At 57.4% G+C, this 15,035-nt stretch overlaps 1 protein-coding gene across 3 annotated transcripts in view; it reads left to right on the top strand.

Annotated features, from left to right (window-relative positions):
* The window catches only part of MED27 (mediator complex subunit 27), a 249,192-nt gene extending 234,776 nt beyond the window's left edge, over positions 1–14,416 (top strand). For 2 of the 3 annotated variants that reach the window (XM_045043254.1, XM_045043253.1), the window contains 2 exons: positions 1,348–1,404; positions 14,180–14,416. In XM_045043254.1, coding sequence (XP_044899189.1) covers positions 1,348–1,404; positions 14,180–14,401 — 279 coding nt within the window. In that variant the 3' untranslated portion in view covers positions 14,402–14,416. Of the gene's footprint in view, positions 1–1,347; positions 1,405–5,660; positions 5,757–14,179 lie in introns of those variants that run through there. The other variant, XM_019816686.3, reaches the window with a different exon arrangement.
* The last annotated feature ends 619 nt before the right edge of the window (positions 14,417–15,035 follow it).

Here is a 15,035-nt window from a genome sequence, read left to right as displayed (position 1 = left end):
CATCTGCTTCGTTCAAAAAAAAAAATAACCAGAAAGGAGCATTCCAAACATAAAGATAAGGAAAAGGGAAAAAAACCCTCCCTGGTTCCCATAAGATGAAAGTCATACAGCCCTGCATGTTCTAGAAACTTAAGGTCTGCAACTTTCTGAAACGTCCTAATGATGTGTGATATTTTACATAAAAAAATGTGTATAACCCTGCACCAAATATTCCTTCTCTGGAGCACTTTTGAGAAGATTGTGTATCCCAGGCAGCTATCCTAACTTGGGCTTGAAGAAAACTCTCTTTCTCTTAAAGATTCTAAAAGGGGGGGAGGGGCAGGGCTCCTGGGTGGCTCAATCAGTTAAGCGTCTGACTCTTGATCTCAGCTCAGGTCTTGATCTCAGGGCCGTGAGTTCAAGCCCCACGCTGGGCTCCACACCGGACGTGGAGTCTACATAAAAATAAACAAACGGATACGTAAACAAATAAATAAATACTTTAAAAGATTCTAAAAGGCTCCTTCAATTTGCGTTGATGGGAGGTGCTGGCCAGGTGGGCATTCAGTTTGTGAAAACTCGTACGCTCGTGGGCACTAATTCACGGGCCCTCTTTTATGTGTGTTCTACTTAAGAGTGAAGAAAAATTGGGGGACAGGAAACATGGGGTCTGGACCTGGTTTACCACACCCCACCAGGGGCTTCTTCCTCATTTGACATTGTGACCTCCAACCCCGGGCGACCCCTGAGGCGCCTTCACCCTGTCCCACGAGGCCTCCAGGAGAATGTGTTCAGTGTCAGCTGCAGTCGGGAATCATGCCAACGGGCCAGCCCATGCCGTGTTGCCAGGGGACCAAAGTGCCATTGTTATTTGCTAAATTATAAAGGTTTCTAGCAATTCAGAAAGTCTAAAACCTCCTGGGTGAGACCCAGCCCTGGCTCAGGGTCCCGTTCCAAGACCACAAGTCCGAGAGGAACCAAGGAAAGGAACTGGGAGGCCCCGCCCATGCCTCCCCTGGGGTAGATGCCCAGGCCCCCTCCTGCCCAGGGGCTGGCACCATAGCCTCCACACACCAAAGCCAGGGCAGCCCGGTCCCACCACACGTGGGTCAGGAGCAGAGGCTCCAGAAGCCGGCGGCCCCAATCCCAGCTCCGACTCTTCCTGACTGTGTGAGCCCCTCCGGACCTCCATTCCCTCACCCGCGGTGCGGGACTGACAGCACTCTTTGACGGGGCCGTTGCAGACATTAACTGGGATCACTCAGCACAGAGCCGGGCACAAGGCCAGCCCCTGGCAGGTGGCACCTGGCATTGTGACTGTCATTACCGTCATTGTCTTCTTTGCTCTTTTGTTCACTTCCACTTTAGATGTCACCGTGCTGGATGAGGACAGTGAACTCCCTTCTCCTCCCTCAGGCCTGTAAGGTAATCCAGACCATTAACCGACAAAGTAAAACCAGGGGTTAAACTTGACCAGCAAAATGGGTTTTTTCGGGGAATAGCAGCGAATTGCGATTCGGGACATGCCAGCCGGGGCAAAACCGTGGGCAAGTCCAACAAAGAGGATTATTTTTCGAGGAGGACGCTGGGAGGGGCTGTCCTGACCTGGAGATTGGCAGGAAGGAGTTCGGGGTGAGGGCGGTTTCTCACTGGCCTAGTCGCTGGGGTGGAGGGTCTCTCCTTGGAGACGCCCCGTCTGTCCTTCCTGCTGGGCCTGCCATCACAATGCTCTCCTGGTGAGTCTGGGGTCTGGCAGGCTGATGCTCCCCCACCCACACCCTCGGCAGACATCGCTAATCGATCCCAGTGCCCTTTTCCCGCTGAGCCCAAGCATGGCTTCAGAATCCTTAGCCCAGGGCTCCCGGCAGCCAGACCGACTCCCGGGAAACAGCCGGTGCCATGTCCGCCGTCCCCGGTCGGTGGGAAGGGACCCGGTTCCTGCCCGGTCACCATGACGATGCCTTGACGTGGTCTTTGAGCTCACTGGCCTCCATTTTCTGGCCGGGGAGGTGGGGACACGGGCAGGAGAGTGCTGGCCACTCACCCAGCTTCAGGTGCGCTCTCTCCTCCCAGCACCGTAGCTGCAAGACCCCGGGCCACCTCCGGGCCTCTGAGCGGACGGTGTCGGGCCGGGCCGGGCTCAGGGGTGCCGGAGCACCGGCCCCGAAGGTGGCTCAGCCTGGTGCTCCCCAAATAGAAGCCCTCAAACCTCAGTGGGCAGTATTCTTCCCTTAACTCAGTCGACTGAAGAGCAATCTCACGTCATTCTTGCTGCCAAAAAGATTCTAAGCCTCTGCCTTCCCGCCTGCCCCTCCCCACCGCTCTCTGCCCCCCGTGTGTCAGACGCGTGCAAAGGAAATTCTGGTCCAGCAGCAGGTGCTTACCGGGAGCTTGGGAAGCTGCTTGGACGCAGTGAGGCCCTCAGAACGGGCTCAAGGGCTGGCTGTTCTATAGATGTACCTGACCCACCCCCCCTCACCCCTCCGTATGTGTCGTGACAACTGTCTGGAGTGTGGCAGGGCCCCAGAGGGGTAAAGGGGCCCTCGGTGGGGCTGAGAGAAATCCAGGAGGGCTTCCTGGAGGAGGAGTGGGGGGGGGGGGAAGGACATGGCCAGGGGTTGGGAGCTGAGGTCAGAGGAGTATGACAGCGGCCACTTGATCACCTCATTACTTCTCCCACCAAAAGCAAATGGTGTCAAGGGAGGGGAGAGGAAAGCCTGGCCGTTTCCTAGGAAAGGATCTACTCCCTGGCCACGGCAGCGTGTGAGGCCACCCATGGGGACACGGGCAGGCCACCTCCCTCACTCATACTTAATGGCCAGGGTGGACTTCCCCCTCGCCCCCCACCCCTCCGCGGTCTCTCCTTCCTTCCTTCTCGTCTTTCCCTGCTACATTCTCTTCTTCTCTCCCCATCCCGGTTTGCTTGCCTGTGGCTGTGGGAGATGGGGACAGAGACACTGTCTCACCCAGCTCTGCCCTCACGGTCCCCGCTCCAGCCAGGCCCCGCTCAGCCTCCCCCCTCCACCTGTGGGCAGTGGCTGGCTCCCTGCCACCGGGTGTCAGCCCGGTCCCGCCCCCCGGCCCCGCCGCCCCCAGACTAGGAACCCAGGGAGCCTGGGCCGGCTTCCCAGCACCCTCTGCCTAAAAGCGTTTGGAAGCTGCCTCTGGGTCAGCGCCAGGAGCTCTCACACAGACTGGCAGGTTGGCCAGGGTCTCCACTCCTGCCGGAGGGCCTGGAAAATTCCAGCCCTCCCATGGCCTCAAGTGCTGGCTATCCCGAGAGGTCCCCCACCCCCACTCTCCACCCCAGCTGGCCTGTTCCCTGATGCAGTCAGTGTCGGCTCACGTTGTCCTCACCGGCCGGGCCCTCGGGAATGCTGGGGCAGCCCTGGGAGGAGGCAGCTTGGCTTATGGGGAAACAGAGGTTCTGGGACACGGTGACCTTGCCCAAGTCCCTCGGCCTCGCTGGGCCTCCGCTCCATCTGGAAGCCAGTCCATCTGTGAACACGGTTAGCCAGTCCAAGGACAAAAAAAAAAAAAAAAAAAAATGTTATGTTTTCAAAGGAATCAGATTGGTAAGAGTCTGGAGATGCCTGCCCCTCCCCAAGCCTCAAGCTGTATTCCCTCAGCCTTGCTGTTAGGGAGACAAGGGTTTGAGGCTGATGAATTTGTCGAACGCACTGCCAACTCCTGGTAATGAAAATGAAAACAGCAGCAGTGACTAAGAAGAAAAGACCTCTTGCCACGTGCCAGGCTCCGTGCTAAAGGCGTCCCGTGCAAAGCCTGCGTGGACCTCAGCGCACCCCTGCAGGAATTAGCCCCAGTGAGCACCCACACTTTACAGAGGCGGAGACTCAGAGAGGTCTAGGGACTTGTCCAAGGTCACACGGCCAGAGGGTAGAGAGGCAGGGATTTAACGTCTCATCTTCAGGAGACAAGGGCTCTACTCTCCTGCCTCCCACCAACTCATTCTTCATCACAGCCACTCACTCTTGGGCAGGGCAGTCTCAGCCTGAAAAATCTCTCGCCACGAATGCCAGTCCTGAAATGTCACCATCATCCCTCAGTTCCTTTGGCTGGTGGCTTCCCTTTTATCAATACTGCCTCCCGCTGGGGAGAAGCCACTCTGTGCCTTAACTCCGCCGCTGCAAGGGGATGGGGATCCCTTCCTCAGCCTGGAGAGGAGGCTTCTGCTTCTAAAACGTAGGCGATGGGGTCGGAAAACCCCAGAGGGAAAGCAACATGGTGCGGGGACGCTGGAGGCAGAGGGAGGGGAGCTGAGACTATTTGGGACCTATTTCGAGCCAGACAGTTTCATCAACGTGTCACCGGGCACAGTAGGGATCACTACCCCCAATTTACAGATGAGGAAACTGAGTCCCGGCCATTAAGTGAGCCACTTGAGATTGTGCCGCCGGTTAAGGTCCCGGCTGGGCCTCTCCTGGGGTCAGATGAGGGGAGACGGGCATCCCTGGGGAAGCCCGGGCTCCACGGGACGAGCTCCCGGCAGGGGCGGGCGGCCGGCGCACAGGGAGGGCTTGGCGTCCCGCAAGGGGCCCAGTCCCCCTTGTGTCTCCCGAAGGCTTTGCTGGTCGTGCAGGCGGAGTGGCCGGGGTGGGGAGCGACGGCAGCTCCTCACAGACTCACTGGGCCAGGGTGGAGCCATTACCACCAGTTATGTTTGTTGCCCGGTGCCTTCAGCTGCTGCTTTGGATGGCCCGGGGCAGCCAGGGAAGACCCCTTCTGCCCCCACCGCAGGGCCCCGGCCCCCTGCCACCCGAGCCCACCCCATGGCCGGCTCTGTGCCTGGGGCTCCCTGCCCGTGTCATCCACCTTGACTCCTCCCACTGCCCTGCACAAGGAACCGGTGATAACACCTGCCCGGAGAGGCTATGTCACTTACTCAAGGCCGCCACGAACCCAATCAATGACAGAATGGAAATGTGAACCCAGGGCTGGGTCCAGCCACTCTCTAAACTATTGGAGTCCCTTGTCAGGAATCCTGGCCGCTCCACATAGCATTGCTTCCTGCTGTGGTAAGCATCCTGGATTATTTGGACTCGTCCTCTCCTTTGAGCACGAGTTCGCGAGAGTCTCTGTGAGCCAAGCCTCGCGCCGGCCTCTGGGGATAAAACAGTGACCAAGCAAGACAGCGTCTGTGCGTCAGGGACCCCCACAGTCGGGCGGGCAGACAACCCCAGGAGTTAGTGCGGCGTTTCGAGCAGGGGGTTGCCCTCCAGGTTTCAGCGAGAACCCAGGACGCGGGGCCTTGGGCTGGCCTGGGGGTCCGGGGAGGCCAAAAAGGAAGCCTGGGGCTGACATCTGGTCCAGAGGCATGGGAAGAGAGAGGTCAGCAGCCGGCGGGGAGAGGGGAGCTCCCTGGCACAGAAGGACCTGTGCGTGGTGACGAGGGCAGGGCAAGGGGGAGTCAGGGAGCCGCAGGCCAGGGCGGCCGGGCGGAGAGGGTGATGGAGGCTGGCAGGGCCAGTGTCCGATGGAGAACAGTGAGGGTCCGGAGAGCCCTGGCGGTGCTTGCCAGAGCCGGCAGTGGGACGGGGCGACGTGACAAGGGCGTTGGCCGACACCCGAGCGGCCTGCTAGAGGTCGCCCTGCAGAAACGGCCCCCCGCACGGTCCTCTGCCCACTCCCTTTGTGGACGGCTGTTGTCTCTTGACTCCCAGGGGACCACATCTTACAGGAACCGATGCCTCGTCATTGCTGTAGTAGCTCCAGTCTCGGTGGCAGCTGTGCTGAGCCCCTGAGGGGTGTGGCTTGCTCTTTGCTGAAGTCTGGCCTCTGGGTGCCCTCCCCTCCCCCCCCATGAACTTCACGTCTTCACACACACCCTGTCCCACAGAGGAAGTTACAGCCCAGCAGCAAGCATGCCCTTCCACACCCCCTCTGGCATCCGATCCGGCCGCCATGAACCCCAGGGCGCTGTCCAGCACCACTGGCCAGCTGTGATGTGGACGCCCTCCCAGAGCCCCACCAGGAGGCTGAAAGCCCACAGGGGACCAGTTCCGGGCTCCCCCCAAAGCCCCCACCACCACCGGGTACTTGTGCATCGTTCATTCCACGGTGATTGATGACACGTGCTGGGCACTGTCCTTGAGGGCTGGAGTCCCGACGGGGAGACGTCCAGGTGGAGCAGGGCACACCCCACAGTGAGCGAAGGGCTAAGGTGTTACAGGCCCTGCCTTCCCACCCCGACCGCCTTGGTGGAAGACGCCTCCCGCACCTTCAGCTCGGCTCCTCCGCCTCCTTGTCGCTTCCCACCTCCTGAGACTAAGTCAGACGCCATCCAGGCTCCTTGGCTGTAGGATTCTGGGCTCATGGTGGAGGCAGGACCCAGGAGGGCAGTCAAGAGGCCTCTCTTCCACCGAGGGAAAACAGAACATCCACCAAAGCTGGTCGCCAAGCAGATTCATACTAAGCTAGATTGGTGTTTTCAATTGGCCAGGGGCCTAGAATCCGACTGGCAGGGACGGAGCGGACAGATGGGATCCTATATGAAGCCACTGACTCACTCAACTTCGAAAGAGAAGAAAACCTTATTAGTCAATGTTTCAAAGGGCTGCGACTTCACAGGAAGCTTCTCCGGCCCAGCCAGCTGGAGCGGCCTCCCTGGCTGGCACCGCCCGGCCCTGCTGGAGGCCCCCGCCCCCCTTCTCAGCCCGGCGCCCGCCGGCCCGGTCCCCCGGAGCTGCTCCTTCCTGTCGCCGGGGTTCCCGTGTGCACACCGGCCCGAGGGAGTCCACACCGCCCTCACGGCCACATCCCCACTCTGAGCTCGGAGTGATCTATCTGTCCCTCCCCACCCCCTGCCAAATTCATCTGCTGTCATTCCAACCCCAAGGGCCTCAGGATGTCACCTCATCTGGAGACAGGGTCTCGACAGAGGTATTGAGTTAAAGTGGGGTCGTCGGGGTGGGCCCTAAGTCAATGTGACGTCCTTCCAAAATGAGGAGGCCTGCGCACGGGTACACACGAGAAGGCAATGCAGAGCGGCCCCGGGGGAAGGGGCCCGTCCGCAAGCCTAGGAGAGAGTCTGCAATGTGTCCTCGCCGCCCTCAGGAGGAGCCAGCGCTGATCTCAAGCTCCTGGCCCCCAGAACTGGGAGACAAGAGATGTCTGTCGGTTAAGCCACGGGGCTTGTCGTACCTGGTTACAGCAGCCCCAGGAGATTATGACCTGACCCCCGACGCTGCCGATCCCACTGGCTCCACCCCCCACCGGGCGTCCAGCACGTGCCTGGACACGGACACCTGCCCAGCCCAGTGTGACACTTGGCAGGCCCCTCCGTGGCCCCCCGTGCCACCCACTGCTCCACGGATCTCCCTTCCAAGGAGCCGGAGGGGTGACTGCGGCTTGATTTTGTTCGGCACTGTCATCCTCTGAGGGCCCTGGCCGAGGGGTTCTAGGGGACCCCGGACCGAGCCCAGGAGCGCCTCAAGTCTGAATGCTTCCCTCCCCCGATACCCGCTCACCTGCTCATGTCCCAGGCACCGTGAGCACCGTAGATGTTACCCGGATGGATGGGACAGTGTTCCCTGCGGTCGCAGAGCTTTAACAATGCCTTAGATTCGTTTTCAAACAATGTGCTTTCAGGAGATCAGTAAGCACCCCACATGATAAGGCATATACGAGGGCGCGCCAGTCGCCCCCCGTTCGCTATTCGTTGAGCGAGCTCGCGTGAGCCTTTCAAGGACCCTGTTAGGGTAGATCATACCACCCCATTTCAGGGACCAGGACGATGAGGCTCGGAGAGGGTGTGAGCTGGCAGAGGGTGACAAAGTTGCTACATGATAACTAACATTCAGACTTGCCCCCAAAGCTGATGCTCCCACCCCCACCCGGCTCCCTCTCCAGGCCCCGCCCACACGCTCTGAGGACCAGCAGGGAACCCGCCCAGGCTGAGCGAGGCCCCTGGGTCCCCCGCTCTGGGGGTGTCCCTCCCAGCCTCTCCCGGAGCACGGGGTGTTTCTGGGTTTTGCTTTATAGAAAAGTTGCGATTTTTACTGCCGCTGAACGTATGGAACCGTGGCTTCATATGACAGCCTATAGAGCTGGTTTTATGTACTCTCGACGGTTTCAAATTCGCTCTCGTCTGAAGGTTGGGAGGGGGAGATCTGTGGCCCTTATTTCGCTACTACTCCACGTTTGTGCTGAGCCACGGATGTGGATGGGAGACAGCCATCAGAGTCCCAAGTCCTGGGGTGAGCAGCCAGCTGCTTGCTTGCCTCTGCGGGACAAGGAGGGCAAACGTGCTCTGAAAGTAAGAGTCCGGGTGCGCCTGGGGGGCTCGGTCGGTTGAGCGGCCGACTTCGGCTCAGGTCATGATCTCGCGGTTCGTGGGTTCGAGCCCCGCGTCGGGCTCTGTGCTGACAGCTCGGAGCCTGGAGCCTGCTTCGGATTCCGTGTCTCCCTTTCTCTCTGCCCCTCCCCATTTGCACTCTCTCTCTCTCTCTCTTTCAAAAATAAATAAACATTAAAAAAATTAAAAAAGAAAGAGTCCACAAGAAGGAGAGAGCTCAGCTGAAGGGGACTTCCAGTCCCGGCAGGCAGAGGGGCTGGGACGGAGGGGAGATGTTGGGGGGGGGGGTGGGGGGAGAGGCAAGGGCCTTCCTCTCTTCTGATTCCAGCAACACTTTCTTAGGACGCATTGCACTCAGTGTCCCCATTTAGAAGAGAGGAAAACCCAAGGCCCGTTGGTCCCAGTGGAAGATTCCGGGCCAAGAGAGGCGAGGAGGCCTCTGGGCCCTTCTCTCCCTCCCCTACCCCCGCCCCCACACCTGACACTGGGAAGCCTCTGCGTGCCCCCCTTGCCCAGCCCTTCCTCTCACTGGGTTCCCATTTCCCATCCTGCTCACTGATCCATGCAGGTCAGAGCAGAGGCCAAGCAGAGGGGTCGCCGCTAACTATATGCTAATGACAGCAGGGACCAATCAATCTCCGCCTTAATCAGGCAATCAATGTGCACTGCAGGTGTGGCCGATACTGGCCTGTGACTGGAGGGGGGTGGGGTGGAGCGCCAGCAGAGGGAGAGGAGAGGAGAGACAGAAAGAAAGGGGAGAGAGGGCGAGAGAGGGGCAGGGCCTAGCCGCCGCCTCCCCCCCCACCTCCCGCCCCAATCCCAGCCCTGCCCTCCTCCCCACCCCAGAGAGAGCCAGCTGCAAATTGAAATCACTGCCCAGGAAAGAACCAAGGGGGAATGAAAAAAGGGAAAAAGCATCTTTTTAATCAAGGCTCAGAGCTGCAGCCACTAATGAATTCAAGGTTCTCAGGGAACCCCAGGGCAAGTCTGGGTGGATAGAAGCCAAAAGACTCCCACCCTCCCTTGCGCTCCCGCCCCACGGCTCCCCATCGGCGGAGAGGGTGGGGGCAAGCTGGGAGGGGGGGGCTTTTAAATCTTCAGACCTGAGGACCTCAGGTCCCCATTCCTGCTGCCTTTTAGAGTTGGAAGGGTCGGCCAAGGTCACAGCCAGGACAGGGGCTTTTTCACCAGCCCTCATGCCCATCAGAGCTTCTGTTTCAGGCTCCCACTCAGCCTTGGTTTAGGAGGGGCTGTTCTTAGGAGAGGTACACACAGGCCCGTTTCCTGGTCCTTTCTCTGAACACCCTCCTCTGCCCTGCTGGAATTGCCACTCTTGTTTTTTTTTGTTTTTTTTTTTTTAATGTTTATTTATTTTTGAGAAAGAGAGAGAGAGAGAGAGAGAGAGAGAGAGAGAGAGGGAGCGCAAGTGGGGGGAGGGGCAGAGAGAGACGGAGACAGAATCTGAAGCAGGCTCCAGGCTCTGAGCTGTCAGCACAGAGCCCGACATGGGGCTCAGACTCACAGACGGCGAGATCATGACCTGAGCCGAAGTCGGACGCTCAACCGACTGAGCCACCCAGGCGCCCCTGGAATTCTCAATCTTACCACTGATTGCTTACCTCCAACGCTCCAGCTTTAGAGACAACAGTGCACTGAATTCTCACAACACCCTGGCTGCCAGGATTATGCCCATTTGATAGATGAGAAGACTAAGGCTCCTTCAGGATCACACAATCTGCCAACATTTCAGCCAACATCCCCAGCCTCTTGGCTCCGGGGAGCCCCACAGTGGTTCCTGCTTCAAGGTCCTGGTTGGGGCCGTCCCCACCCCCACCGCACCCCCTCCCCACCCTCCTCAAGCTCTGAAGTCCGTGATGCTGCCCCTTTCTCTGCAGCTCCTCAGCCCCCACCACCTGCTGCTTTGGATTCAGATCCTTTGTTTTCGGAGAGTGGAGGCCCCAGCTTATGGTAGTTGGAATGCAGTCTGTTCCTTGCTGGCTGTGTAGTTATAAATAAGTTGCTGGCTGTCTCTGGGCTCAGCAGACAATGGGTGGCATGGCCCAGATACTGTCCCCTTGCCCTCTGTAAGGCCTTTCCTGTGGCTCACGTACCCTTCTCGACAGATGAGTCAACTGAGGCCCAGAGAGGTTGACTACCTTGCTCACGTCACCCAGCACTCTGCCCCAACATGCCCCGTGCCCTGCAGACCCCGCCAGCCCCCTCCGCTCCCCCTTGTTCCCTTTGCCACCTCCAGAGACGCCTGATTGAGAAGCAGAATGAACGGCTGGTCTGAGAAGGAACAGGGTAAATGATGCTGGTTAAGGAATTCATGGCCTGGGAAACCTATTCCCAGAACAGCTCGTTTTGGATTCTGCTGTTAAGAGCTCTGTGCAGGGGGAACTGTGGGTAAGAGCTGAGCTTCAAGGCCACACCCACGGAGCAGGAAACACAGGCCTTGCCTGCTTCTCCATCCTGCCTGCCTGGCTCCATCGGCCACATGCTGCCTTCCAGCACCTCGCTGTGTCCCACCACGTGCTCACGCGCACGACCGTAGCTGGCCTTGGCAGGCCCCAGGCACCTAAGTGCCGGGTGGGACCTCGGCCCCGCAGCCCCAGGTTTCAGGAGGAACCCCCACCCCCCACCCTGGGGTAGCTTAAGTTGGAGGAGTTGGGGGAGAGAGAATAACAAAGGTGAGAGAGCCCCAGGGGCTGAGGCCAGGAAACATCCAGACCTTGAGCATTGACAAGAAAGCACTAACACCTCCCAGATGACGGCCATGGCCACGTTCGAACGAAAACTCACGAAATGAACTTGAGTCACATTTAAATTCAATTCAAGTAACTAAAGTACAATTTCCAGTCCCTCAGTTGTGCTTCCAGGGCTCAGGGGCCGCGTGTCATAAGCCGAGGGTGTGACTCTGAGACCTGCCGTCAGTCCCAGCGGTCGGGTGCAGACATGGAACCTCAGACCGTTCCGTTGGACGGTGTCTTCTGGAAGCCTTGGGGCTCCCTTTCCATACGTGGGACCCTCCTGTTTGCTCCTCTGGTGCGTGGCCCGGCACGGCTGCCGGGAGCATTTGGCCATGCCCTTCACACCCTCTCAGCCAGCCGCCTGCCTCAGTGGTGGTTCAACCCAGTCGGCAGGTGAGCACTGGGTCCCTTGTGTGGGAAGCTGTGCCCAGGGCATCAGGGCTGTGGGCAGGGGGATTCCTTGGAAGGGAGTGAGCTTTCCAGGGGCCAGAGCTTTGACAGTAAGAGCCACAGAGAAGTGATACTGTATATAAATGCCACTCCGGGCAGAGGATGTGCCTCTCTGCTGGAGACTTCCTGTCGCCAGCAACTCTAGGCTAAGGGGACTCTGATCACATTTTATAGATAAGACAAATGAAGCTTGGAGAGAGGGAGTCAAGTAACTTATCTAGGATGGCACAGCCAGTGATTGACAAACCCTCAAGGTCAAGTTGCCTAAGATGATTATCCTGAGAGCAGGGCTGTCTCTGCTAGGCCAGCAGGCTGGCACCAGCACCGGCCACCCATGGGCTTCCCTCCCCGCCCTCCCGGCTCCCCTCACTCCTGTAGCACCCCCTCAGGAGAGAACGGCCCCCACCGCTCTCTAAAAGTAACACCCAGATCACCGTTCAAGGTCACCAGTTCTGATGACTGTGGTCCCGCATGAACCCTGGCCTGGAGACAGGCCGGCTTCCCAGGGTGTGCAGGGCACAGAGTGAGAAAATGGACCAACAGCCATGTTTCTGCTGATCCAAGAATCATAGCTCCTTGGGCAGATGGACTGCCAAAAGCAAATAGTGTCCAAATCTGAGCGGCTCAGCACAATGAAGGCGTCCTTCCCGCTTATGTCACAGTCCAGTGGGGGTTATTGCAGAAAGGGAGACTGCTCCACGGAGGCACCCACAGACCCGGGCTCCCTCCAGCTGGTGGCTCCACCATCCCTCAGAGCAGGAGCCAGAAAGCTTTCTCTGTAAAGGGCTAAACAGTAAATATTTTAGCATCATAGGCCATACAATGGCAGCTACTCAAGTCCGCCATCTTGGTGTGAAGACAGACACAGACAACATAGAAAGGAATGGGCATGATCGTGTTCCGATAAAACTTTATTTATAAGAGCAGATGGAGGGCTCGATTTGGCCCGTGAGCCATAGCCTTCCCACCCCTGCCCTAGAGACCTCCCTGGACTCTCTGCCTCTGATGAGGAGATCAGGGAAGAGAAAGCTATGGGGGATCATGCAGGAGGTTTGGGGGTGAGGCTGGGAAGTGATATACATTGCTCCCACCCATTGGCCAGAACTCAATGGTATAGCCCCATTTCACTGCCGGGGGCAGCGGGGAGGGGTGGGGGCGGGCACCAGGAAGTGTAGTTCTCCTGTGTGTCCAGGAGAAACACAGGCTAGAAAAAGCTTTCAGCATTTACCTGTCCCCCCTTCCTGCCCCTGACCCATGCTACAATCACCCCCAGATAGGAGGCCTCCCTCATCAGTTCTGGAAGCTGTAACAATAAGAATGTTTTTCCAGCATGCTCCTGAACCGGTTCCTCTAGTCTGACCATAGAGGTCTTAGAGGGGTGGAGAGAGGGGTCCATCTGAACCCCCGGACACCAGGCGAAGCCTCAGCCTCTGTCAGGATAAGATGATTGTTGCAATCAGCTATCCTCATGTCTGGAAGCTCATTCATTCATCAGTTATTGTAGGGTATTTGGGGGGTGTCACCATAAGCAAGACCCGCTTGAAGCCCGCCCTCATTCACCCAAAAACCTGTGTGTTTTTGTTTGTCTGTCTGTTTGTTTAAGCTCTTTTTTCGCCCCTGGTGTGAACTAGGAGCTGGGCTAAGGGCTCTACGTCCTTCTTGGATCATCTCCCCAAGGGCCCTGGGAGGAAGTCTGTTGTAGGTCATAAAAATGGAGCTAAGGTTCACCCTCTCCCTGCATCCACATCTTTTGCCATCCTCCCCTCTCACCCCGGAATCTCCAAGAGGCTGTCTTTTGTCAAGGGGGGTTTTAGCAACTGATACAAGGACAGCTCTAAAATCTGTTGTGTAATGGGGTCTTCCCTCACTCTGGCACTCTGCCGTTGCACTGTGCACATGCGGAGGCTAGCCTAACGGAGAACGAGAGACACATAATACAGAGCTGAGTCTCCCGAGTCACCCCACCTGACAGCCCCCCCCCCGATCCCCAAACGTGAGAGTGAGCCCAGCCGAAGCCTGAAAAGCTACAAGACCTATGGCCCACCAGCTGACTCCAGGGCTGTGAGAGATCAGTGCTTGTCACATGCCACTGGGACGTGGGGGGTGTTTGTCAGGCATTATTGCAGAAGTGGATAACTGATACACTCTTGTTCTCTCCATTTGGAAAATGGAAAACGGAGGCTAGGAGATGTTAGGTCATTTTCTCAAGGTTTGGCAGTTGGTAAAGGGCAGAGCCTGGATTTGCCCCTGTAAGTCTCTCACCATTGCCCTTGCTGCTAAGGCACAAGCCCCATGAAAGCCAAAGCATTTGTCTAAAAATTTAACAATGGCTAGGGGCGCCTGGGTGGCGCAGTCGGTTGGGTGTCCGACTTCAGCCAGGTCACGATCTCGCGGTCCGTGAGTTCGAGCCCCGTGTCGGGCTCTGGGCTGATGGCTCAGAGCCTGGAGCCTGTTTCCGATTCTGTGTCTCCCTCTCTCTCTGCCCCTCCCCCGTTCATGCTCTGTCTCTCTCTGTCCCAAAAATAAATAAACGTTGAAAAAAATATATTAAAAAAAAAATTTAACAATGGCTTGATCCCCTCAACTGAAATTGTGCCTGGCACATAGTAGGTGCGAATATTTGTTGAGCAAGTGAACAAATTCTGCTCTTGAGTGGTAGTAGCTGAGAGGCCCTTCTTGTTCTCAGGAAGCACATGGGGGCATTGACCCTTCTCTGGCAAAGGAGGAATCCACTGAACCAGCAATCAAAATCCCACCCCATCAACAGGAGCGTGAAATCAACGACAACACTAGGGATATATTACCACTCAGTCATGCACTTTGTTCTCCAGAAGGCCCAGGGAAACAAGGGAAGAATCAAAGGGAAGGAGAGAACGGTCCTTTAAAAAGCACTGGGCTTTTGACATGATGACAGCTCCTTTGGGAAAGATGTAGGGAAGAGGGTGCAGCAGGGTGTAGCTCAAAGGGCAGGCTCAGAGCCGGGAGGCTGCTGCTTGGTACAGGCTAGGACACTACAAGCTGAGACCAAGGCAGTGCCCAGAGGGACATCTTGGGGGACGGTGGGGAAGAGACACTTGATCAGGCCCACTCACAAGCATCCTAATTGCCCCTGTTCACCCCAACCTTGCAATTCCAGGAGCTCCCCCAGAGAGCCCCTGCTCTGCTCACCATCAGCTCCGAGAGCTGATTTCCTCATTGGCTGGAGTTAAACACACACACACACACACACACACACACACACACACACACACGGGGATGATCTATTTTCACTTATCTTATTTCCCCCATCATGCACCCATGCTCCAATAACCTTATGAGTTCATCATGTTCCTGCTTCTGTTCCTTGTCAGCATTGATATGTCTCTAATGGAAAATTAAAATGCAGAAGTGTATAGGCATGCGTGTGCACCCATCACCACACAAACACACACATGCACACACAGAAACCCACCTGATGGACCAGCTTGGCTCTGTGGATGATCAGATGTTATCCAATAACCTGACAAAGCAAAGAAGCCACCAGATAAGTCATGTCTATGGTT

Source organism: Felis catus, chromosome D4 (assembly GCF_018350175.1).
Source record: "Felis catus isolate Fca126 chromosome D4, F.catus_Fca126_mat1.0, whole genome shotgun sequence".
Lineage (NCBI taxonomy): Eukaryota > Metazoa > Chordata > Mammalia > Carnivora > Felidae > Felis > Felis catus.
This window is presented reverse-complemented; position numbering and strand designations above follow the sequence as displayed.